Here is a 26,815-nt window from a genome sequence, read left to right as displayed (position 1 = left end):
TGTAGATAAGTATGCTAATGGTGCTGCAGTGACGCAGAAAATTCAGTCCTTCAAAAACCTGTGTCAAAGACATGGTTGCTGAAAAGGAAGAAATATGAATAGCAGTGCACCGATGAAGATAAGAATGTAACTTGATTTATGCTGCTGAAATCTTTAATGCTAGGCTTGATGTGTGATGGAATACATTATTTTTACTAGAGGGTTAAACACTTTGTCCCTCATCTCAGCCAGCATTTATGGATTACCAGGTCTACCTGCTGAGAAGTAAATTAAATGTGTAGCTGTTTCTCACCTTGCTGTTCTCTTGCTGTTCTGATGGAAGAGAGGCTTTTTTTTTTTGCTGGTGAAATAGAGGATGATTGTCGCTGCTGAGATTTGTTATTTTTTGGTATCAGGAAAGATGGCACATCTGCATTTTTTCCTTAAGGATTTGGACTTATGAACAAAAGGACAATAGGCATGCTTCATTTTCTTAAAGCTGCATCTAGGAAACTGGAGGCATAAAAAACCTACACAAAGTTCGTAAGCATGGCTGAAAAAAGAAAGATGAACTGCTTTAGGATGTCCTTGAAATATGATGTTGGATGGGTTTTTTAACTTCACTTGGAAGGTTTGGCTCTTTTTCTGTCAAAAGTTGCCTTTTGCATGTGCTGTTCAAGATCCATTAAATGTCAGATGGAGGTTAGGAAGCCAAGGGTAACTGTTCTATTTTTATGTATTTATAAATCGCTTTTTTTGTTGTCTTATCACTTCTGTTAACATTTTTTTTCAATCTGCAGGACAATTGGCATATTATATTGAAGAGGTTGGTAGGAGTATGTATGAAAATTCCCCACACATAATTTGCAGTATTTGTGGTAGATTTTTTTTCTTAATTTACCTATTTGATGCAAAAATTAAATATATGTAAACACGTTTTTAATGTGCTTGCCTGCACATATAAGTGCTTCAATTGGAACGTGCACTCAAAGGACAGCTATAGTTGGAAATTTGTCTAGTTTATATTTTCTGGAATAATATGTGTTTAACTGAATGGAGTCACGTGTTGACAGTGCCAGAGGCAAAGACACAAATGGAATTGCTTTTATTTGAAAGTATTCATTTCAATGACAAGGTTATCCTAACATTTATTAGCAGCAATGCACTGCTGAAAATGTCTTAAGAATGAGTTAATATAATGACATTATTGTCTTCCCTTATCTTCCTCCCTTCCCCTTTTCCCAACCATGCCAGCTTCTCCATCATCACTTTTTTCATCTCTTTCCAGGATCTGCGTGTACCAGCCAAGAGTAATCTGTCATTGTCAGTGTTTAGAACTGCTCTTAGTTATTTACTACCCTAATTATATTCCAGGTGTACAAACTTGCTTTTTATAAATGCTCTCTTAGGAAAGCTGTTAGCCATGTTTATCCAATTATGCTCACACTCTCTGTGTTTTTTCCCTTTCCCTTGTCTTCCCCTCCCTGCTCCAGGAGCCCAGTAACAAACGGGTCAAGCCTCTTTCCAGAGTCACATCACTAGCCAGTCTCATTCCTCCTGTTCGAGCCACTCCGTTGAAGCGGTTCAGCCAGACGCTTCAGGTAATGGCCGTGGATGCAGGGCTGCTCTGAGCTGCATCTCTGGAAGGGGCATGCATACACGGTTGTGATTTCTTCTAGGGTTAGCATGGAGATGTGAGCTGCACATATATACATGCACATAACTTCCCAGACAAGGCTAGGCATCTTAAGGCTACAGCTGCTCAACTTAAACTCAGTACTCTCACCACAGGAAACGCCACTTCTCTGTCTAGATAATTAATGGCTTTTAATTACTAGTAAGAAAATTACTGCAACTGTGGCATATATCCCTAAAGGACTATGGTTGCTTTTTAGAGTTTTTCGTGACATTGTCTATTAATTTTCATTGCTTTCTTTGAAAATGTGCTTTTTGGCATAGTTACTTATACAGGACTGCAGAATTTTCCTCTGTATCCTGAACTTCGATTTGCCTAAACAAAACAGTAACAGTTGGGGGAAAAAAAAAAAGCCTTTTACCAAAGCTGCTGCTGAAAATTAATAAAGGCAAACAAATTTTAAATGCAATTCAGAAATTATGTGATTTTGTAGTAGCATTTTTTTATATTATAGATTAGCTGTATGATATTTAGCATACTTAAAGACTAGTAGAACCTTAGTTTATAAAGTATTTGTGCCTACAGACCTAGAGACTGTGAAGCATTTGGGTGCTGAGCTCCTGGTGGCTATCACGAGTGGCAAACAGTTGTGGCTCTGGTTTATAAAACTGGACTGTTTCCTCTTCAAAAGAGTTAATGTAAGAAGGCTTATGTAAGAACTAAAGAAAATTATTTAACAAGCCTCATTCCTTTGATGAGCAGAAATGTAAAAATATATTGAATATGTTAAAAATAGTACTTAATAAAAATTACCTTAATTAGAGCATTACTGAATCTACCTGTTAATCTCAAAGAGGAGAGAAAAAAAAACCCAACATTTTAGAGCAGAAGTCTTATGACAAATGAAAAGTCATAGGAAAGAACCTTGTTTTTTCTCTAGTTTAATTTACCTAGAAAATAGATATTACAGACTTTCTTTAAGATTGGTTTTCCTATGTTCAGCTCCTATGGTTTTGAGAGTGCAGACATCTGCATAAAAAAAAAGCCATGTGTGTCAGGTTGGGGGAAAGGCAAAATGGCTGAACTCCCCTTGGTCTGGGTTTGATCCAGAAGGTGTATTGTAGCGTGACTAGAGCAGAGATGCCTGTATTCCCTGGGGCATATAAATCTGCGTGTAGTCTGCCTCCAGGAAAAAATTGGCCCAACTCTGAAAGAACTACATTAGTTCCAGTCGTGAGGAGTGTGGAACGTGAATTAATTTTTGGCTAAGTGTCATCTGAGCACAGCACTTCCCTCTTCGCAGCCTTAGACAGCTGTTGTCCTCATTTCAGAACCTATGTTACTGTTCTGGAGTGAATGCCTTTGAGACTGGGATGTCCAGCTCAGTACTGTACTTAATATAAAGTTTGATTTAGACTGTGAAAGAAACTGTAACTTCATATATGTATCTTTCTGAGCTGAGAGCTACGTATACAAGGGGCAAATTTCCACAGAACTAGGAGATAAAAGCAGTGGCTTTGTTGCAAGTGCTGCTGTTGCAAGCATTTCAGTCTTGCTTTGTTTATAGTGATTATAAGAATGCATTTTAATTTACTGTCTGCTGCTAAGCAGATTGAGCAGTGATGTTATTCATACCATTACCTCTAAATAACTGTGCTTGAAGGAACCTCAGTGAGAAATCACCCTGTGTGTTCTCCAAATCCTAGGTCTGAATCCTTTTCTAAGTGATGAATGCTGGTGATGTCACTCAAGCTGCCTTGATAGCTGGTTGTAAATTGACTTCTTATCTGATTTTGTCAGCAACAATAGAACAGGGCGGAAAAAAGACTGACCTTGTGCTCGGGTACCCTGTTTGGAATTATTTAGAGACATTCTAGGGAGCATGTATAGCTTTTTTTATTTTATTATGTGTTGACATAGCTGTCACTGTGCCTTGTGGAACAGTATAAAGTGGGATGTATTTTTTTCACAGTATAGTAACTATAAAAAGAAAAAAGTGTTTGTTTCTTACTTAATTTAACATTGAAGAGACATAAAAGTTTATTTCAGTCAAACCCCATGTTTCTTCTTGCATTGCTGCTAGATGTTCTGTGGCTGTAAAATGAAGAGAATTGCTAGGATCACAGCATCCAAAACAAAACAAAGCCAACTGAGCATCCTTCCAAAAAGACCACTCTGACAGCATTAATAAAAGGAGTTAGAAAATTCTAAGTTTCCCTTATGGCATTTCAAACAAATCTTCTTATATATTCTTTCTGAATGGAAGATACATGTAAGGGGTGGGGGGGAAGTTTTATTGTGCAACTTATACATACAACTTCTACTTTACATTAGCGGAACTTCTGGACATGAGTTAAAGAGAAACATCTCTGTCTGAGATCTGTGTAGTGTCTTTTAAGAAATATTCTTAGCAGCTTCTCATGCTTGGCATATTTTATTGCTTATAGAGGTATATGGGGGTTGTGTCTTAATTTTATTACAAATTTTCACATCACTGTCAATACTTTTCCACAAGGATTCCAAGTAACAAAACACAAAGTTTTTCGAGCTTGCTTTCTGGTTTTGACTATTTGTAGTCATTCTGTTTCTGTCACATAGAGCACTGTAGACTGACTAATGCTGTTAGCCTCATCTCCTGACAGCCTATATATCTGCAGGATACCAAATACTAAGCAGGTACTCTTTTTGTCCACCTAGAAACTCACTTTATTTTCATAGCTGTATTTTCAATCTGCATAAAGCTAGACTAATGATTATAATCTGCTTGTTTCTGCTTGGTCTTATTCACAGCTGTGCAGTTCAGCTGAATAGCTGAAAATAAGACCAGAATAAGAACTCCAGCTGATGCTGAAGAGAGAAATTAAAGTCTGGCCAGCTTCTTCTGCAACCTCAGCTTTCACTAGTGTGTCTTCAATTTAAGTATGGAGTCTAAATTATTTTTATCTATCTTAGGAGACCAAAACTTTCTAAAAATCCTTAAGAAGATAACACTCTTTAATGTCCGAGTGCTAGGACTGTGATCCATAGAGCGCTTTTCCCAGTACGTGGAGCTGTTTGCTTTACTGCAGCTGAAATGAAGATTTGTTGATTGCATGAATTAACATCAGTGGCACATAGATTCTGCACAGTGGCAGTCTTGTAACAGCCAGTGAAAGCTACTGTGGCAAACAAAATGGAGGGTTGTGGCTGGATTCTTGCTCAGCTCCTTTAGTTTCTGGAATTATATGAAACTTCTAATAATCCCAGATGGGCATAATTTCTGCCCAGTGTGCTCAACATGTTTTTTAAGGAGGCTATAAACTAGAAAAATAATTTTAAAAGTCTGGAAATGTAGAAATGCTCTTTGGACAATTCATAGGATTCCATCACATGACTTTTTTTCCTCACTTCATGTCTGATGTATTTGAGAAATATAATGAATGCTTATCTGTGTCCAGGTAGCAAAGATCTCAGAATGGTTTGGATTGGAAGGTGCATTAAAAATCATCTAGCTGCAAACTTTTGCCATGGGCAAGGACACCTTCCATTAAACCAGGTTGCTCAAGACCTCATCCAACCTGGCCTTGAACACCTCCAGGGAACAGGCATCCACAGCGTCCCTGGGCAGCCTGTTCCAGTGTTTCACCACCCTCACTGTAAAGAATTTCTTTCTAATATCCAGTCTAAATCTCTCCTCTTCTGCCTTGTCCTATCACTACAGGCCCTTGTAAAAATCCTTCCCCATCTTTTTTTTAGGTCCCCTTTGGGTACCAGAAGGCTGCGCTATGTTCTCCTTAGAGCCTTCTCTTCTCCAGGCTGAACAGCCCCAGCTCTCACAGCCTGTCCCCATAGAGGAGGTGTTCCCAGCCCTCTGATCATCTTTGTGGCCCTCCTCTGGACCCACTCCAGCAGTTTGATGTCACTCTTATGCTGGGGGCAGAACTGGATACAGTACCTGCAGCTCGGGTCTCACAAGAGCAGAGTAGAGGGGGAGAATCACCTCCCTCGTCCTGCTGTTCACACTTCTCATTATACAGCCCAGGATATAGTTGGCTTTTGGGGCTGCAAGATGGTAAGCAAGCAAGCAGAATTTTGGGCCATTCGGTTTTCTTTTGAGTCTCTTAACCTTTTTGTACTCCTTTTGCCCCTAGTATCAAGTGTTCATATGCAGCATAAAGAAACATTGCTATCAGTGAATGTGAAAGCTTTTTTCCCCTCAAATCACTGAAATCGCTGTGTGTGTTTCAGTTTGCTGGTATAGATGCATGCCATTTTACAACATGATATATGACCTTTTGTTAAAAGGTTCAAGATCAAGGTCTTTACTTTAAAAGTCAGTCTCTCTAGTGCTTTTCATTATAAGTACTTTCTTAGTCCAACGTGAAACATTCCTTTAATGAAACACACTCACAAACAAAGGAGCTGTTTTCTGGAGGATGCATAGGGGAATGCATGGGAAGGGGCATTCCACCTGAGGGCATGGAATGACTTTTCTGCTTGGCTGCATTCTCATGGTTGGTGATTTGTGGATGCAACACACCTGCCATTTTCCTCTAATCTTTTCATTTGCATGTGGGAATAATGAGTTCCATGATTCATCATAATAACAAGTGTAAATTCAGCATGTAATTTCATGTGTGTTTCTCTATCTTCTTAACTCTTGAAGGAAGACTAGCACCTGACTTGCAAAATTTTGGAAGGTTGGTATACAAACGTGTGTTTATGTTTAGGGGCTTTGTCAGTTTCTAGTAGGGCTCAAAGTAGCACCTGTTAAAAGGCACAGTTTTCATTTTTGTAGTGTCTTCTGATGTTCTAAAAACATATTGTGTTCATAACCACTGTCTGCATTCCATCGGCTCCTCAGAAAAGAATTCCAAGTCTGCTATTTTGTATGTGCTGATATAAACCTGGAAATAAAGGGAATGTGTTTTGTTTCAAATATCCTTACCGCAATTGGAAGATGGTTGTTATGTAAAGCAGGTTTTAAACAACAACAAAACCAGAGTATTTCGACAATGTGAAATAGTTGAGGTATTTCTGAAGCAGGGTCTCAGAAAGAAGGCTCTAATTTTAATGAAGCAAGAAGGAATCTTTTCCAAAAGCACAGTAAGGCATAGAGTCCCATCTTTAGCCTGAACTCTTATTTTTAAGAGTCTACAGGTTTTGAAGGACAGTCTCACTTCATGAACCCTCTTTCTGTCCAACTGAGACAACATTTTTTTTCTTAAACCATTAGTATATGTTTGCAATGCATGCTTTCTTCTGATATCCTCAGGGTGGGACTTGTTTCTCGGTACAGACATGTTTGAACAATCTCACCCACCAAAAATAAACAAAAGCCAACAATTCTGTTGACTTCCAGTTCATACACAAGTTGAGTTGATCTACCAGGTCTTGCTGTCCTAACTTTCCAGTGTTTCTGTTTAACAACTGAATCTTTCTTTCAAAATGAACAAAAAAGAGGTATTCATACTATTTTTGTCACTAAAATTTGCATATTTTTTTTTTTTAGTATTAGTGATCTAATGAGGCAGATGTGTGATGCATGAATAATGTCTGTTTACTGAAGTGAAACTTTGTACTTGATCAGTTACATTAGCTCAGTGTGTTGGACCATTCTGCCATGATCCCTGTAGTTCATTCTTGTTGCATGGTATATGAATGCTTTGTATTGCTTTAAATATTTTGAGGACATGGACATACTTTCCTGCTGGAATGGAAGTGCTGCCTTTCCATAAAGTTCTATTAAAGTCATTTCTCTTCCATTCCCAGTACTAAATACTGCCATGAAGCTTACAGTAAAATCCAATTAGATAACATTTGTTTGCTGCACAGAAATATCTATACATATATAGAGATAAATTGCTTAGAAAACAACTGCACAATGTGAAGCTGATCTAACAATGAGAACTGTTCTTCTATCTCTTTCTAGCGTTCCATCAGTTTCCGCAGTGACAGTCGCCCAGATTTGGTCAGTGCACGACCGTGGTCTCGAAATATCCCCCCTGCTAACACAAAGAGGAGAGACAGCAAACTGTGGAGCGAGACCTTTGATGTTTGTGTCAATCACATGCTTACATCTAAAGAAATCAAGCGTCAAGAGGTATACATATATATATATATTTAATATTTTTACCATAAATTTCATGTTCAAAAGCCATCATTAAAGCATGGAGTTCAGGAATGCTGGTAGGCATTAGGATAGCGCTGAAAACTTATCTGAAATTAAACAGGTCATCATCTCCACTAGAAGAAGAATTGCATCCCTGATCTTTATAATTCACAGAATCACGGAACCAGCCAGGTTGGAAAAGGCCTCTAGGATCACCGAGTCCAACCTATCACCTAACCCTTCTAATTAAATAACCATGGTACTAAATGCCTATGAAGAATTTCTTCTTAATGTCCAGCCTAAACCTGCCCTGGCACAGCTTGAGACTGTGTGCGCTTGTTCTGTCACTGGGTGCATGGGTGAAGACACCAACCCCATCTGGCTACAACCTCCTTTCAGGTAGTTGTAGACAGAAATGAGGTCTCCCCTGAGCCTCCTCCAGGCTGAACACTCCTAGCTCCCTCAGCCTCTCCTCACAGAGCTGTGCTCCAGCCCCCTCTCTAGCCTGGTGCCCTTCTGTGGACATGTTCAAGCACCTCAATATCTTTCTTAAATTGAGAGGCCCAGAACTGGACACAGTACTCAAAGTCTAATTTGAAATTTCAGTAGTTCCACTGAGTCACTAACACAGAAGAACTATCCCAACCTCCAATTCAAGTTATGCTATGTTAGATGACTATATTCTTTTTTAAATTCAAGTCATATTTCCTTGACAGATGTAAAGTTACTAAGATACACTGCTGTGATTTGCTGCATGTGTGTACAGGTTTCTGTAGTGATGATTAATGTTTTTGTGTTCCATTTTACTGCTCTAGTAATGGTGAGCATGCTGCTTCAGCAAGTGGCACATATGCACAGAAATGCACAGTCATTTCCACAGGCATGGAAATGAGTGTCTGTGAGGAATCAGTGCTAGAAAGATGAAGATATTCCACAGCATGTGTTGTACATGACAGATCCAAAATCATTCATGTTACACCAATGGCAGAGCTCCCATGGAATTGGGACTTCTCGTTTTTTTCCTAATCAATTTCTAGTAGCATTAGCCAAGTTTATTACAGTCTCTTTCAGAATACTTTAGGGACTGTCACAAATCAAACAACAGGAATGTCAAGCATTTATTGTGCATTTATTATTGTTTCTTAGGAAATAACTTGTAAAATTGAGAACTTCAAAGGGAGCTTATTGAAAAAGAAACATTTACATAGTCTGATAGTCACTACTGTCTTGAGGACCTGTCATAGACCCCAAATAAATGAGCTGCATTCCAGGAAGTTTTGCAGGAAGGCACTGCTTTATATTGGTTCCTACACTACATGCTTCAGGAGTATCTGCACTCCATGCAAGCACTGTCAGTAACTCACACCACGATAAGCCCTCTGTGAATGCATAGTGTCAGGCTAGGAGAATCTGTGGTAGCTGAAATGTGCTTCCATGAGTTAAGCAGGTTGAAAGCCTTGAGTGTAAAGTCAGTAATTCAAAGTGGCCAAAGTGGTGTGAACTTTTGCTGTAGTGCAATTCAGAATGAAATCATGCACTAAGTAAATACAGAGGTGTTTTGACAAATCAGTGTTTTAGGGTGGTGACTACCTTCGATCTGCCAGCCTTGAAGTCTCAAATCTGTTCCAGGAGAGGTAACTAACAGCAAAGTGGAGCTTAGCCTTTGCAACAGTGAACTGATATTGAGATCCAAATTCTCACTACCAAAGAAATGTTTGAAAGAAACACTATCTTTTACTTACTAGGCCACTTGGAAGTTTTACCACTCCATGTGTTAAAATGAAACAGCAATCTCCTGTACACATATTAGAGCCGAGCCAAAGTGTCACTCTGAAGATAGCTCCCCCATCTGGAAATGAGCCTGTTTGAAAAACCTGGGTTCTGCAGAGAACTACCGCTGCATGGTATTAAGAGAGCTGTTAAGAATATACCATCAGTTCAAGCTGAATATAGATTAAATAAAAAATTATTTTCTAATATTCACTTATTTCTTTACAGGCTATCTTTGAACTTTCCCAAGGAGAAGAAGACTTGATAGAGGATCTGAAGTTAGCAAAAAAGGTGGTTGATGTTGGGTTCTGTTCTAATAAAAACCACAACAAACAGTATTCATTGGTTCATACCACATTAAAAACAGTCCTTGCTTTTTGTAATTGCTAAGACAGTAAGAGGGGGAAGAAAATCAAACCCAAAACATATTTCTGTTTTCCCACTTTCTCTGAAACACTTTGTGCTGCTTTTTAAAAGATATTAAATTGATAGTATGGTATGGAAATTTAAAATTTTCTTAGCATTTGGTCTGCTTTTACTTATAGGACACTTGAAATGCTATCAAATTTTTCAGCTACTGATGATACATTAATTACAAACCTCTCCTTTATTCTTTCCAGGCTTATCATGATCCAATGCTTAAACTTTCCATAATGACAGAGCAGGAGTTGAACCAAATTTTTGGAACATTGGATTCTCTAATTCCTCTGCATGAAGGTAGACCTCAAATAGTTCTTGATTGCATTGCTATTGCACTTAGATTCATAGTAATCTGATTCATTAAGTGATATTTCTCTTCTCTTTTTAAATCATGATCAGATCTTCTTAGGCGACTTCAAGAAATCAGGAAGCCTGATGGATCAACAGAACACGTTGGCCATATCCTCGTGGATTGGGTAAGGCAGACTTTTTAATCAGCTGCGAGACTTTAGCTTAGAGCCACCACATAGATTTTATGAGACAATTCCCTTTCTGTATCTAATGTAATATGTAAAAAATAGTTTTAAGTAATAAAATTTAGCAGGACAAAAAAAGGGTTTGAACTTCTTAGAGGATTAAACTATAACATGTTTAGCAGCTTTGTGTGGTCTGTTGTTACCAAGAGAAATGTGATTGCTACTTGTACATAATGCAAATAATGATAAGCTTGTAGGTGTAAAAAAATTACCTGTTTCCTTGACAGAAAATCATTTTGAACATAATTGTTTTCTGCTATATTTGGACATCAGTGAACTTCTTGTGGTCCAAATACGTTCAAGCTCAGTTTCCTCTGAAGAGTTTACATATAAGTGTTAATATAGCAGGGTTTGTAAATGGATATATTGTTCTAATCAATATACAAGCTGGGTTTTTTGAGCTTTAAGGCATAGTTCTGTCATCTTAGTCTGATCAAGGTTCTTGAGAGCAATATATAAGTTTGACTGCAGTAATGTGCTTACCTAAAAACGGTCAAGTCTGGGGAGTACTCATTCCTAGACCTTTATTCCTATTTGTGATTAAAATCAGACTTCTCTGTTCAATTATTGCCTGTATTAAGTAGTGCTCAGTCTTAAGTTACAGATGTTTTTACTGCATTGGAGTAATACTGGAGATCTCCAGGACCTGAGAGTTAAGCAAGTGCTTCTAAATTATTTAAGTGATAAACAAGGTGGTTTAGCCTTGTAAACTTCATATTGGAAACGCTGTCATCAATGAATCTCCAGATTCTCAGCTTAAGTTTTGACACTGAATCACTTAGAACTTTTAGTGTAGCAAACTGCTTTGTTTCAGATGCAGGCTAATCTATTTCTTTCCTCAGCTTCCATGCCTAAACTCCTATGATAGCTACTGCAGCAATCAAGTAGCAGCCAAAGCTTTGCTGGATCACAAGAAGCAAGATCACAGAGTGCAAGATTTCCTCCAGCGCTGCCTGGAGTCTCCTTTTAGTCGCAAACTGGACCTTTGGAATTTCCTTGACATCCCACGAAGCCGTTTGGTTAAATATCCATTACTGCTTAGAGAAATTTTGAGACACACACCAAATGATCATCCAGATCAACAGCACCTTGAAGAAGCTGTGAGTCACTGCTGGGTTTGGACATTTTAGGGGATTATAGCCCTTATTAATGAATTAAGAAACACTACATAATATATGGAAATATATATATATATACACACACATATGCATACATATATATTTTATATATATATAAATGCAAACAGCCAAAAGTAATACCTGAAATACCTATCCTCACTCCTGCAATTAAATCCTATTTCAGTAGCAAACTGAAAAGAGGGAAAAGGGGGACAGGAGGTGTTTTCTACAGCTGTTATTTGATCCTTAGCAATTTTAAATTTACCTTTCAATGTCTTTTCTCATTCCAGTATAAGTTATGTGGAGATTTCTTTTCAGGTTTTAGATCAATTAGATAAGTTTTATTCCCTGGCTTGAGGCCTTACATAACTTCCAAGTCCCAATTAATACTCAACATTCCTGCAGATGATAAAATTTCCCTTCATTCTGGTTTTTATTTGAGAATGTTAGTGTTTTGGGCTGGAGTTCAGGGAAATAAAACCTAATTTAAATACATATTTTTAAAGCATGTTATTTCTCCTGTGTCAGGTACTCGCACACTTCAGCTAATAAACATACATCTCTCACTATAATTCTTACATCTTTTAATCTTAATTATGCCCATTTTGGAAACAAATACCAGGTTTTAAGCCACTGTTAGAAACCATGATAAAACCAAATGCAAGTGTCTTACACACTATTGTCTGCTTAATTTTGTTGCTCTTATAGTCTAGACTGCAAGAAATTAAAATATGCTGTGAATGAAAATTATTTACTTGTAGCTACAATTCAGATTATTAGGAGATAGTTCTGAATATTAGATTGTCTAATTAAAGTTCATCTGTTTCACTGTTTTTCTGTAGATAAATATAATTCAGGGCATAGTGGCTGAAATCAACATAAAAACTGGTGAATCTGAATGCCAGTATTACAAAGAGAGACTTATTTATCTTGAAGAAGGCCAAAGGGATTCATTGATTGATAATTCACGTGTTGTGTGTTGTCATGGTGAACTGAAGAACAACAGGGGAGTGGTAAGGAATAAATATTTTATGATAAAGAGCTTCTACATTTTGCATGACAGCTAAAAGAGCTATGAATATAAATCTATAAATATCACCTCCTCATACCTAGAAAAGTTGATAAATATTATCTATTGTTCATCTTCTTTGTTATCAGTCACATACCTATAAATGGAGGTAATAAGCTTATGGGTGTCTCTGTCTCTTAAGAGGATGCAACAATATTCTGGCTAAGTAGTCAGTCTTATACATTTCAATAAAATCTGTGTATTTCTAGTCTTGGGGCCATGGTAGAAATGTCTACAATGACACACAAAAGGTGCTAACAGATTTCAAATTTACCAAAAACTGCAGTTATTAAGGATATTTTATGTGATTATTTGTGTATGTCCAAGTTTATTTATTGACCAGGTAAATTTGTTATTTGATACCATGAATTCCTGTCGCCAGGAGACTGCAGGATTGATAAGTGGCTAAGATGAGCTTTCTGTTTTCAAAATAACACACCTCAAGCATGTAGATCTCAGTAGGGATATTAATATAAGAGTAACCAGTTATTCTTCCAAGGCTAAGTAGAAACAACAGGAAATTTTGAGTGGACAAAACATGAAGAGAGATAGTTTTCTTATTAACTGAGCTTGTGAAATATTTAAAAGCAGCAAAGAAGGCAAGATTCTAGTCAGTGTGGTGGTGTTAGTTTATAGGCTGGACTTGATGGTCTCAGAGTTCTATTTCAGCTTCAATAGTTCTGTGATGCGTTTTTTGTCATTGGGAGTGCTTCTGTGTAGCATGTTTATGCTGAGATGGAAAGATGGATGCTATATTCTGGTTCACTTGATAAGGATCAGGTAGTCAGTTAATATATAGCAAACACAAGGAAAGTGGCTATTCTCATCTTTCTAATGAACGTTGTGATAATTATATCCTCATGTTATCAGTCTTCTTTTCAGACCTGCTGTTACAGAGTGTTTGTGCTTGCAATGGACCAGAGATGTCACTGTTGAAAGGAGCAAGATCCTTAACTGCTGAAAATACAACATTAGAGCAGAGTTCTAAAAGAAAATGTGCTTAATGATGTTCTAATAAAGGAATGATGCTTTATTGTGTTTTTAACAGAAACTGCATGTCTTCCTCTTTGAAGAAGTGTTGGTGATTACTCGAGCTATCACCCATAACGAGCAGCTCTGCTACCAGCTGTACCGGCAGCCAATTCCTGTGAAGGAGCTTGTCCTAGAGGACTTGCAAGATGGGGAGGTGCGGTTGGGTGGCTCCATACGTGGTGCCTTCAGCAACAATGAAAGAAGTATGACTGCTTTTTTTATTGCTCTTATAGGATCATTCATACCTTCAGACACCTGCCAATAAGACATCTATCAGAGTGTTTTCTGTGAAATTCACATTATGAATATTCAGCAGCTTGATTTTGATTTCAAACTGGTTTATGTTGTAACTTGCCTCTTTTGGATCATTTCTCCAAATTCACTATATTGAGATTTCTCTACACATCTTCTGTATTGAATTGAGAAGGGGAAAATATGTAGAACACAGTGGCAAAATCAGACAATTATAAGCACAGGTGTATTCTGAAGTCTTAAGTCTTAGCTGTTATGACTTTCCTTGTATTATGGACACAGTTGTTATTTCACAACTGGGTCTTTCAGCTGTCAGATAATTAATGTAGTGCTCAGCATTAAGTCTGCAGCTATTCATGGTAATGTCCTTCTAAGTAAGTATATTATAAAGATGCTTGTTTCTGTTTCAAAGGTCCTGTGAATCTCACTTAGCCTGTGGAATCTTAGAGGGTTTTCTGTATATATTTGCTTCTGTAGTGAAGGGAATGGAAGTGATGAGAGAATTTCCAGCTGACACATGATGCAGTATTCAGTGGAGGTTCTGGAACTCTTCTTTGCAGAGAAGTAGAAGGAGAGGTGCTGAGTGTGGAAGAAGCCTTAATCCTGCTGATTGACCAAGACCTTTATGGGTGGTTTATGCATGGCAGAACCCAAAATTGTGTAATCCTGCAATAAGGATTTATTAGACGTGCTTGTGGTATTCCATATTCTTACCCCACAAACCAAAGCTGCAGGACAACACCATAAATCACAGATTTTGCAGGTTCCTTTATTATAATGTACTTATGTAGTATGAAATCTATTTATCCAAAGCATTCAGTGTTTTAATATGTACTGTTTCTTTCAGTTAAAAACTTCTTTAGAGTCAGCTTCAAAAGCGGACCTCAAAGCCAGACTCACTCACTCCAAGCCAATGACTCCTTCAACAAACAACAGTGGCTTAACTGTATTCGCCAGGCCAAAGAAAAAGTCACATGTGCAGGCAAAGCTGGCATGCTGAACTCAGAGGCACATTTTCTTCTGTCACCAAATGGAAGCAGAGTACCCCAGGGAGAAGCCATGCTCGAGCAAATGGACCAGTCAGACTGTGATTCAGACTGTAGTATGGACACCAGCGAGATCAGCATGGACTGTGAACGTATGGAACAGACAAACTCTTCTGAAAATGAAAAGCAGATAGAAACCAATGTTTGATGAAAACTCAACAGGTCATGGAAGAAAAGCTGTCTCTTACCTGTACAGTATTTGCATTCCATACGTGGAAACATTTGGAGAAGCACTTTTAAAATATGATTTGGTGACAATGTCCATGCAGTCCTCCTTGTATTTGTACCTTTGAGTGTAGTACTGTAATTGCCAATCTGTATAAGCTGGAATCTCTTGCAACTCATGTCCTGTGATTTATGTTCCATAAACAGCTAAGGTGGATGAAAGAGGTACTTCACCAGTTATTCTCAGTGTCCTGCTGTAAACAGAATCTCTAAACTACTGTTTATATATGCATTACATAAAGAATCTTTTCACGATTTTTAAAGTACTTTATTTGCTCTCTGATGGGGCAGCTGAAGATGTGGATTTAATATGGAGTTTCACTATGGGTATCAGTAAGTTTTCATAAAGGCACAGAAGGTAAAGGTATTTCCTTGTGGAAAATAAATAGAAAATAATCTTGCAACAGAGGCCCATGTGAGCAGTGACTCTTTAGGGATTATTTTCCAAAAGGAAGCACTAGCCTGAGATCCAGCAGCTGAACTTAGTAAATCCTGCTCAGTTAAAGCAGTCAGAATAATTTTGTGGTTTATTTATCAAAGTGTGCAATGCTAAAAGTAATCCACTGAAAAAAATCAAGCAACCAAACCTCTACAGCCAGCACTGAATGAAATGAAATGCTGAGAATACTGGGTATTTGTAAATAAGCTGGTAGTGTGCTTTCAGTGCCATATATATATAAAGATATATATTATCTCAAACAGGACAAGAATGGAAAAAAGCTTTTGCTTGTGAATAGGCCCTCTTCAGCGTTTTGCACTCCACTGACCTCCACTGTTGGTTTTAAATACCACTAAACTAACGTTAGAACATTGAATTTTCTGTAAATGTCTGTTTACAGTTACATGTAGTTGGTTTTTAAACTGATGATTTTTTATATATGGTGCTCTACAGATACCCTATGGGATTATGTAGAGGAAGTTAAACAAAAAGGGAATTGCTTTTCCTTTAGGATGTTATCACATCCTTTATATTTTTCTCAAGTTTTGTTTTTTAAGTTTTTGTTGCATTTAATTTCATGATGTAATTGGGAATATTACTGTGTTTTCTGGTGGCTTATTTAATCTTATTATGATGAGAAGCAGATGAGTCACTTAAATGCAGTCTAAAACACTCAGTTCAGCATCCTGTTACTTTTCAGGAATCCCTAGGTAATACTTTATTTCTTAATACAAGAAACAATGCCAGTGCTGTGTGGCGAGCTATGAAGATTACATATTAATAAATGGAAATTATCTGTGATGTTACACAAGATTGCCTGTGCAAAGTACTTGTAATAACAAAAGTGGAAAATCTGCTAAGTTATTGCCAAAAACAGTCTTGTGTTCTACAGGTTTACAGAACTATGTCAGGTGTCTTACACACACACATATATATATATATATATGCTGATGCACATAGAGAAGTCTGTGTGACAAGATGATAAACAATATAACCCAAGGTATTTCTATTTTTGAAAAACGTTGTCACTTTTACCCTACAGAACATAATTCTGTATTTATAGGTTTTCTGCTTGTTTGTTTGGTTTTTTTAAAGTCAATTTTCTTTTCTGTTTCAGGCTTTGTAATTTATTTCAACTGCTTCATTTTTATAGCTGAATGACTATGCCAGTGAAGACAAGCGAAAAGAAAACTGCAGTAAGAAAGGCTTAGGAAGGCATATTAAGATGAACCATTTTCATAAAACCTGTTCAGCAGCATGTCTAAAAAGAGCACAGATCATGTAAAGTCTTCAGGTAGAGAAGAAAGAATGAATGAATGTGTGTGTTCACCCCCTTTTTTTTTTTTTAGTAATAGCCTTAAGCTTTTCTGGAAGCATTTCAAATAAATTACATTAAACCATTTTGATTTTTATTTGGCTTGGTTGTTTATGCAAGACTACAGAAGGACTTTAATGGTGCACACAGAGAGGCTAAGCCCGTAGCAAACACTTCTGTTTTGATGCTGGTGGAAGTGTTACGTATTTGAATAATGTATATGGAACAGATTTGAATTTAAGGTATATGGAACAGAAAAATAACATTCTGGCATCGGTTGCTGTCTTCTGATCAACACTGAGATGACGAATTTTGCATGTAAAAAGCCACCAACCAAGCAGCAGTGAGTCCCAAATAGCAAGCAAGTTTACAATTGTTTACTATTGTTTAGCAGCCCACTTAACATCTTGCTCAGCACACTGCAGTGCAAGTGTTTCAGTTTTACTTTGTAGTTGGCATGCACTTAATTACTGATTTAATCTTATCAAATTGATCTAAAAGTTGCATTGTTGTGTGTTGTGTGTTTTCTTTTACTCAAATCCTAAGGCATAAGTCTTCCAGTTTAAGAATACTAACACCATTCAGCATTTCATTACCCTGCTTTGGTCCTAGCACTTCGAAATCCCACTGCTTTTGAAAGAATGACTTTGGATTGCAGCTGGGCAGGTAAGAGTGGAGGAGAATGAGCATGAACAGTGTTTTACCCACAACAATGGGTAAAATGTAAAATGATGAATTAAAAATGAAAAGTAATATAAGTAAGTATGTCCAAGTGATCACTACTGTTAATAATCCTAGTGTCAGCAGACTGGAGTCTGAGAAGCTACAACAGTGAACTGCTGTGCATGCCGCAGCTATGCAGCACACATGGACCTCTGCCTCATTCTCATGCAGAGACTTGCTTCTGATTTCTCAGGTCACGCACCACTGCATACATAGTGCTTCCGTGAACGAGACAGGTCAAAGCTGTGTCATTTTTACACTGGAAGTTTATGGGATCTGAGGTCATCGTGGTCTCAGATGGAAGCATAGTGCCATGGCAAGAAGATGAATGACCACAGAGGTGGAGTGTGTAAAAGCAAAAGGCAGTGAAGAGCCTGCGAAGATCACCATGAGAGGACGGCAACCTGTCTGCTCTGTTATTCCTGTTGAGAACAGAGTAGTCTTGGCTTGCTTCTGGAAAGATCCGATGAGCCAGAAGTAATAAAGGTAAAAACACAGAATGTCTTAACTGAGAAAGAAAGGTAAGGAGAGAGAACGCTCTTGGAAATCTTTGGACAATGTGATTTTTCTGAGACTAGAAAAGAAAATGTATCTGTCTGTGGTCTTTGGTCCCAAGATTTGGTCTGCAGCACTGAAAATGCAAGGCTTGAAGGTCTGTCTCCTGGAACACAGAGGTCCACTATGAGACACCAGGAGCAGTTAGTTTAAGTCTGAAGCTCAGTACCAGGAAATAAGTTGTCAGAATCTGAATAAAGCATAAGGCCAATGGTGAACTCCAAGGTAGAGTGATGAGTCCTATTCAGCATCACTCACCTGAATGAACCAGGGTGGCTGTCACAGGAATGTCTCTGTAATAGTGGGAATTAGGTTTCTGGAGGTTTCATAGAAATGCTAGAATTTGAAGGGTGCATCAGAACTTTTAGATATCAGTTTAATGTCTTGCTCTTTTTGGCAATGTTGATGTTTTATGGTGACACTGTGACAATCAGCAGTCTTGATTCTCAGGATCTCGTAAAGCCAGAAATGGAGTTCTACTTATATGGAAGAAGGGTTGTTTCCTTTGACTAGGGGGTTCCAGACCCAGAATGGACAATTCTTCATAGTTCATGCTCACTCACAAATACTGTGTCATCTCTTCTACAGGTTGGTGCTGCCATCTACTGGAAATAACTGGATTTTTAGAGATCATTAGATGGCATTAAATTTTACGCATTGTAAGATATTATATGTATTAACAATTACAAAATTAAAGTAAGGCTTTCACTAAATTTGTTAGAAAAAAGTACTAATTTTTTGCTACTAGTCTCTGGCTTTACAGAGACAAGTTCATTCTACACCCTTAGTTTATCTCAACGTCTCCTATGACAGCTGTATTTTCTGCATGACTGGTACATGATACCAAAGCTCTTTGTGTTACTGTGTAACTTAAGTTTTGTCTGAATTTTTTGAATGTACCTCTTTTTTTTTGCATGGTCTTTAAAGTAAGTTTAATACTGCAGTTACTCTGTTTTTGATCTACTGGCACATAAAATTTAGTCAGCACAAAATTCACACTTAAACATTTGAAGAAGATGCTTTGTATCACTAATTTCTGGGCAGTAAGATAGTAGTTTCTAATTACTTAAAATTGTCAGTGTGCTCAGAATAAATAGCATTTTGTGTTTCTAAATTTGCTTTTCCCAAAAGCAACATTTGGAGCATGCACTCAAGTTTGTTCCTTGAGCATAAAACCTTATGTAATCCTGCCTTATAAATGTCTTTTATCCTGTGGCTATTTATCTGATCTAAATCTTTATTACTTATGTATTACATACAATCTGATTTCAGAATCAAAGGAATCTGCAGCTGCTTTGTACTTGGGTAGGAAACCACATGATGCAAGCCAGGGAGTCATGATTGATGCTTGGCAAATAGCAGAAACCACAGACAGGAGAGTAAGGTGACAGATTTCATAACCTTTTTTTACTGTGGACCATCCAAGTGATGTTTTCACTGAACCTCTGTTTTTGTGAACTATGATTCTTGCTACCTATTTTAAGTCTATTAGGAATTAAGATTTATAGTGGTACAGTGATTATCACTTGTCAACTGTTATATCACTTGTTAAGTAATACTTAGCAATTTTCATAATGACCTCTTCCAGGCTTATGTTAGTTAATACATTAAACAGCTTTGTGCAACGGCAAAGAAGTAGCTTTTCAAAACAGGTGGTACGAAAACTTCTTTGGACTGTTTGGTAAATAGGCAGGACTTTGTACATCTTCTGCATTTGTAATGATACATCCTTGTGGTGTTCACATTTCTCATTACTGAACACAGCTAAATACATTGTAAAGAACCTTTAGCATATTTTCCTGTATTTGCTGTGAAAGAAAATGGCAGCAAGCGTGCTTGTCACAGTTAGAAGGTAATTTTAGTAGACAGTAGTTTCCCACCCTATTGACTTTTTGGTAGTTGTTTCTTAAGTGCTTGTAGAGTTGGTTGGAATGGCTCTATAATTGATTCATGCATAATGGCTCCATTCCAGAATTAGTGGAATAAAGTGAAGATAGGCAATTTTGAATCAATATTTTTTCTGAAGTGTTTGAAATCTTAGCATCATACAGTTATGCACTGTCTGCAAATGGGTTCTTATCCAATGTGAACAGTATGGCAGCAGAGCTATGATAATTCAAACAACTAAGGGAATAAATTTCTCGTGTGTATGTGTGTGTGTATATGTATCCTGCCCCAGTTAGGAGGAATCCCGGGTGCGGGAATATCCCACTCTGGAGGAATCCCAGATGTGGGAGGTTCGGATTCTCAGGCACAGAATTAAGGCACATTGGCTAGCTTTATTGCTTTCACACGACATACACGAGGATAGAGGTGAAGAGGGGGGAAAGAGGAAGGGAGGCAAGAGAGGGAAAGAGGAAGAGAGGCAGGGGAGAAAAGAGAAAGAAAAGAAAGAAATAGTCCCATGCAGAAAGAAGAAAGGTCACCCTGGAGTCATTTGGTGCCCTGGAAGTCCAGTTGAAGAGAGTGCGTGGGGAATGTTCCATCTGCAGATCAGAGCTTCTCTTCTTTTACCTCGCTGCCTCGTTGAATAGGCATGTATTTCTGAGAATCACTTAGCTTTTTCCAGGAGTGATTTGCTTAGCACTGTCCAGTTGTGTTGGGCATGCTCAGTGTGGTGAGGGGTTTCCAGAGTTGAGCTCCCCTTGTCCAGCCAGTTTCTCTGAAATGATCACCGTTGTTGATAAACCAGGAGCTGCTGGACTGTGGTTGGGTCAGAATCAGCATCAACTTGTCACAACAGGAAGCCTTTACCTCCTATGTGGGATAGGAGACAGGAGCTCAGTTTCCAGGTTTTCCAGACCAAAAGAATGGTGGTCTTTCAGTCCCTGCAAGCTGAGCAGTCAGGCAGGTTGTCCCATGGTAGCATGCACAAGCTCACGCTGCATTCCCTGGCTGCTTTCTCGTCCAGTTGTTGCATACTGGGGAGCTCCTGGGGATCAGAGCTCATGCAGGAGGGGATTTTCGGGACAGTGAGTACAAACAGGATGCTTGCTTAGCATTTCTCAGAAATTTAGCTCAAAACTAGTGTTTTCTGAGATGCTGGGACATGTTATCTCAGTCTCTGACATATACAGACAGGCACACATGTTAAAATTGTATTTTCCTAAGGCAAACAGTCAGCTCTACTACATCTAATCATACTAACTGAATGGCTACTGGAAAACCTCATTTCCTTTTGAAAATTCTTTCACCCTATCCAAAAGAATAGATTGTTTATTCAGTAATTCTTTTGGAATGAGAATAGACTACATATGGTCCACTTGATGTGCTGGAGGGATGCCATCCAGAGGGATGTGGACGGGCTTGAGAGGTGGGCCCAAACCAGCATTATGAGGTTCAACACAAGCCATGTGCAAGATCTTGCACCTGGGTTGGAGCCATCCTAAGTACAAATATAGGCCAGGCAAGGAGTGGCTCAAGATCAGTCTCAAAGCAAAGGATTTGGGGGTGTCAGTTGATGAAAAACTCAGCAGGGAGCTGGCAAGGTGCACTTGCAGCCCAGAGGGCCAACTGTGTCCTGTGCTGCATCAAAAGAAGTGTGACCAGCAGGACAAGGGAGGTGATTATCTCCCTCTTGTGAGACCCCCCACCTGGAGTACTGCATCCAGTTCTTGTGCCTCCAGCATAAAAGGGACATCCAAACTGCTGGAGCAGGTCCAAGAGGAGGGCTACGAATACGGTTAGAGGGCTGCAGCATCTCCAGTATGGGGACACACTGAGAGAGCTGGGGCTGTTCATCCTGGAGGGAAAAAAAAAGCTTCAGGGAGACCTTATAGCAGCTTTCCATTACTTAAGGGGGGCCTACAATAAAGCCAGGATGGGACTTTCTACAAGGACTTGTAGTGATAGGATGAGGGGTAAAGGATTGCAACTTGAGGAAGGTGGATTTAGACAGGATATTGGGAAGGCATATTTTAGAGTAAGGATGGTGAGACAGGCTGCCTAGCAGGGTTGTAAATGTACCCTCCCTGGAGGTGTTCAAGGCTGGGTTGGATGAGACCTTAAGCAATCAGGTCTAGTGGAAAGTGTCCCCACTCATGGCAGAGAGGTTGGAACTAGATGATTTCCATGGTCTTTTCCAACTCTGAACTATTCACTAGTTCTATGAATGTGGTTGGAAGGATCTATGCCAAACAAATGTGAACCCATTCCCAGAAGAAATTTGTTTTATGGAACTTTAAAATTCCATTTAAAGAAATCTACAGTGTCCTCAGAAAATGTCTTTTTCTACTTCTATTGCTAGACACTTTCCCCTAACATTTAACTTAAATCTCCTTTGATACAATTTAAACTTCTTTCTAGTCACCAAGGATATAAAAAAATACTTCTTCCTCTGCAACAACTTTTTCCATGTTTGATAACTGCTATTATTTCACCTCTCCCTTCTAGAAAAAACTATGAAATTCCTGCAGTCTTTCATATGCTTTAGATTTATGCAGCACAGAAGAATCATTAGACATGTTCCTACAAGTTACAGCAAGGAATAGTATATGTGAAATGAGAGTGAGGACACCAGCTTAGCTCTGTGCTATTACTGCTTATTCGTGAATGAAGGCAAGCCAGATACAATCAAATCCAAACACTGATCAACTGAACTAGTTGTATATTGAGAACGTAGCCTGGAAGTCATCTTAACAGCTTTGCCAATTCAAACTTAATAGAACAGGTTGGCATGTTTGGAGATGTACTGTGCATTGGCACAGAAGAACCTTAGGCTGCTACTGCCATTTTTTTTTTCTTTTATATGGAAATTCTATTTGAATTAGGTAAAGCACAGCAAAATTACTCTAATAGATCAACTCATCTGTAATGCTGTCTTTACCACCACAGAGTCCTCACACAGGCAAGACATCAAATTCTCAGGGTTATCCATAGGCTGAACGCTGCATTTGTGGGACTGTTACCTCTGGATAATTGAACACCATGTTTCTGCAATTAGATAAATGTTTGGTGTTATGGTTCTGTAATTTATGTAAATTATCTTTATAGATACTAATTACCCTATTTAAACTTGGCTGGCTACCCAAGGACTTCTGAGAAGAAACTAATAATTATTAGCTTATCTTCGCACCCTGAAGGCTACTGTTAGCACGAGACCATTTCTGACTTGGTAGGTTACTTATAGTTTCTGATTTTTAGGTAATCTCAAAAGAGTCAGTAAAATAAAATGCTAGGTTAAAATAGTTGTCACTTGCATAAGAAAAGCTCTGCATGTGAGCTTGCTGGCTGCTCTCAAGATGGCAATTCAAATAGCTTTAGTTATCGGGATTTAAGGTAACTAAGTTTTTTTCTAATTAAAAAATAGCAGTCAAAAAACATTAGTAAACTACAGGTTTCAGATGCCAAGAGTAATTTACTACACAGCTTACATAAGTTCTAGAAAGGAACTAACCTAAAACGTATTTCACTCACCATTTGAGAGCTCTCAATGTTGAGGAGCTACCTCAGGCAGCCTCCTGACTCAGAGTCCCAGATTGCAGACCCACTACTCTGAGGAGGATTGACTCAATTTGTCCTCTGGTGTAACTCCATTTAGGGTCTAATTGAATTTGATCTATGGTCAAAAATAGAGTCATGCCAATCTTCACTGATTGAGGGTGTTAGCTTTCAACTGAGATGTGGATCTAACAATGGCCAGTTGAGTAGCAACCAAATTCACAGTATCACAGTATCGTCAAGGTTGGAAGAGACCTCACAGATCATCAAGTCCAACCCTTTACCACAGAGCTCAAGGCCAGACCATGGCACCAAGTGCCACGTCCAATCTTGCCTTGAACAGCCCCAGGGACGGCGACTCCACCACCTCCCCGGGCAGCCCATTCCAGTGCCCAATGACTCTCTCAGGGAAGAACTTTCTCCTCACCTCCAGCCTAAATTTCCCCTGGCGCAGCCTGAGGCTGTGTCCTCTCGTTCTGGTGCTGGCCACCTGAGAGAAGAGAGCAACCTCCTCCTGGCCACAACCACCCCTCAGGTAGTTGTAGACAGCAATGAGGTCACCCCTGAGCCTCCTCTTCTCCAGGCTAACCAATCCCAGCTCCCTCAGCCTCTCCTCGTAGGGCCTGTGCTCAAGGCCTCTCACCAGCCTCGTTGCCCTTCTCTGGACACGCTCCAGCAATTCAGTAGGTGCTGGGTTTACTCCAAGTTAGTGGATGTCAACCAGAACAAGCAGTGTCAGCAGATGTTTCTGTATTTTCACCAGAGTTAGTGAATCTTATGGTCTGGTCTGTCAGGGCAAGTTCAATTGCCACATAGTAACTAATGAATATGTGCACTTGTTCAACAACTACAGCACTACTACGCTTTAAACAAACAAATGGTAGGCTTTTAATGTTTTCCTAGTTACTCGTAAAACTAAACATCTGGTGCTTTTATTTCCTAGGCACTGCAAGAACAGGTTGTTTTGAGCAGCACTTTCCAATTTACTGGATTCTGTGGATCTGACAAAGTAAGGTTAGTCTTTGCTTTAGTTTTCACATATTCACACCTTTCCTTTAGCAGAAGTTGTAAGTTTTGCAGCAAGGGGTGGAAGAGGTGAATAAATGTTAACCTTCTGATTGGATACTGGCCTCCAATATTGGTGGAGGATGAACAACATGAGGTAACAACACTTAAAGTACTGCAGAGGAATCCAACAAATGTTATCTGAGAATACCTAACAGCTGTGTAGATGTAATGAACTTTCATTGTTTGTTGTTTTGAAATACCAGTTATTTGCATTATATCTGAAGCCTTGTTTTTCCTTAAAAGCTGATTTATAGCCACAGTAACAAGGGTTAAAAGCACTACCCTTACAATTATTTTGATTCATATACAGAACAGACTGAACAATGACTGTGTGATAGAAAAGTAATTTAAGTTAGCACCTTTGCACATTAGGTCCATAAATACAGTACTGTTTTCTTCGTAGGTAAATCTTCTTACAGCTTCACATAGTTACTCAGCTCCAGCACTGAAAGGAAAGAATATGTTGTACATGAACATCCCAGCATACTCCTTCATAAGTTTCCTTGGAAAATCTGCTAGAAAAATAGTTTCTGACTTAACTTCAGTAGGACCAAAAGCATTCGTAGCATTTAATTTCACTGCCACTGAAAGATGTTACTCTTTGGTATATAGAAAAAGCCCTGATTCCACTCTCTTCAGTTGATGTGTTAATTCTTTATCCTACTGATGAGACATTGTAGTTAGGTTACTCTTGAAAAAGGTCGAGTAGTTTGCTCCTTGCACATGTAGGGTTTTTTCCCGTGTTGAAGCTTACTTGCAATTTGTAGTTTTACAGGCCATGGAACAAATAGTTATTGTCATTTACATACCCTTACTATAGAAACTGTCATGCCATGATCTCACATGCCCTTGATTAAACAGAAGAGGATTACATTCAGTGAAGTTACAGAATTGAACACAGAAGTCTTTGGAATAATGGCATTTCCTTTGCAGTTTAAGATTGGCCCCAAAAGTGTAACAAACCATATTGTGACTGTTTTAAACAGATTAAGAACTATTCTCTCTTATACTCCTTATACAGTAATTCTCAATTAATTTGACTTAGTCCTTAGACTAAAGACATGTTAACCCCAAGACGGGAAAGCTTTGTCAGTGTTTGTACACCTCCCACCCCAAAGAAAGGAACGAGGTGGGGGGGGGCAGAAAGGTTATTTGGTGCTGTTGTTATCCTTCATAAGACTAATGAAGAATTCCACTAAAGCATGTGGAAGATTTTTGCTTTCCCTTGATGGTTATTTTTATTCAAAATGCAACAGTAACATTTTTAGTTTTGTCCAGGGCTGCGTTTTGTTTCTGAGAGTTTGCCGAGACAACTTACTCCGTGGCTCGGCTACCTCACAGGGGAGCCAGAGTTCCCTGTGCAGCTGCTTTGTGCCTGCCCAGTCGGCTTCTTGCGACTGGTCTTTGGTAACGGGACCGGACTGCTCGCGGGAGGTTCATGCCTAGACAAGGGTGAGTTTGCTAAGCACGGTCCCAGTGTGCCCATTCGGGCACCGGGTAAGCTAGCTGCAGATGGCAGCATGCGGCGCTATCTTGAAATGAAACGCTCTGTCCCCTGTGTCCCCGCGGCGCTGCCTGTTACCGGGCCCGCTCTTGACCCCTGCCAGCAGAACGGGAAGCGTGAGCTCAGTGGCGGCTTCTCTAAACAGAAGCGGCGACTGACACCGGGACCTGCCCAGTCCAGCGCTCCCCTCGGTCGCTTCGGGGCGTCGCTTTGGGACGCCCTCCAGCTACAGAGGAAAGAGCTGCCTCTTCTCGCGCACAACCTTGGTAGGAGGGAAGCGGGAAGGGAGCGAGCTGCCTCTTTCGCTTCATCCTGGGAGTCTGCGAACGGAGGCACCCTTCTCATGAGTTACAGACAGCCCGGAGCTTCGCTCCGCCCGGCAGCAGTGGGGCTGCCACCATTTTACACACGCCTGGGCAGCGAAGCCGCCTCCGCACCAGCGCGACAGCCCCGCTCCTTCGAGCGCGGGGAGCCACCTCCCGCCCCTGACTTAAAACCTCTGCCGCGAGTGGATTGGCTAAAGCGGGCTGCCTCTAGCCCCGCCCCCTTCCTGCGCGTGCGGCCGCCATGTTAGAGCGCCGGGCCGGGGCGGAGGGGC

The 26,815-nt window shown here is 39.4% G+C and overlaps 1 protein-coding gene across 9 annotated transcripts in view; it reads left to right on the top strand.

Moving 5' to 3' along the window:
* ARHGEF3 (Rho guanine nucleotide exchange factor 3) overlaps window positions 1-17,025 on the top strand; it is a 117,759-nt gene extending 100,734 nt beyond the window's left edge. For 5 of the 9 annotated variants that reach the window (XM_064156713.1, XM_064156715.1, XM_064156714.1 and 2 more), the window contains 9 exons: window positions 1,473-1,580; window positions 7,527-7,697; window positions 9,705-9,767; window positions 10,097-10,193; window positions 10,296-10,372; window positions 11,275-11,532; window positions 12,393-12,563; window positions 13,668-13,854; window positions 14,751-17,025. In XM_064156713.1, coding sequence (XP_064012783.1) covers window positions 1,473-1,580; window positions 7,527-7,697; window positions 9,705-9,767; window positions 10,097-10,193; window positions 10,296-10,372; window positions 11,275-11,532; window positions 12,393-12,563; window positions 13,668-13,854; window positions 14,751-15,097 — 1,479 coding nt within the window. In that variant the 3' untranslated portion in view covers window positions 15,098-17,025. Of the gene's footprint in view, window positions 1-168; window positions 611-648; window positions 697-1,472; window positions 1,581-7,526; window positions 7,698-9,704; window positions 9,768-10,096; window positions 10,194-10,295; window positions 10,373-11,274; window positions 11,533-12,392; window positions 12,564-13,667; window positions 13,855-14,750 lie in introns of those variants that run through there. The other 4 variants (XR_010305236.1, XM_064156717.1, XM_064156718.1 and 1 more) reach the window with 4 other exon arrangements.
* Window positions 17,026-26,815: the final 9,790 nt, after the last annotated feature.

Source organism: Pogoniulus pusillus, chromosome 16, assembly GCF_015220805.1.
Source record: "Pogoniulus pusillus isolate bPogPus1 chromosome 16, bPogPus1.pri, whole genome shotgun sequence".
Taxonomy (NCBI): domain Eukaryota; kingdom Metazoa; phylum Chordata; class Aves; order Piciformes; family Lybiidae; genus Pogoniulus; species Pogoniulus pusillus.
This window is presented reverse-complemented; position numbering and strand designations above follow the sequence as displayed.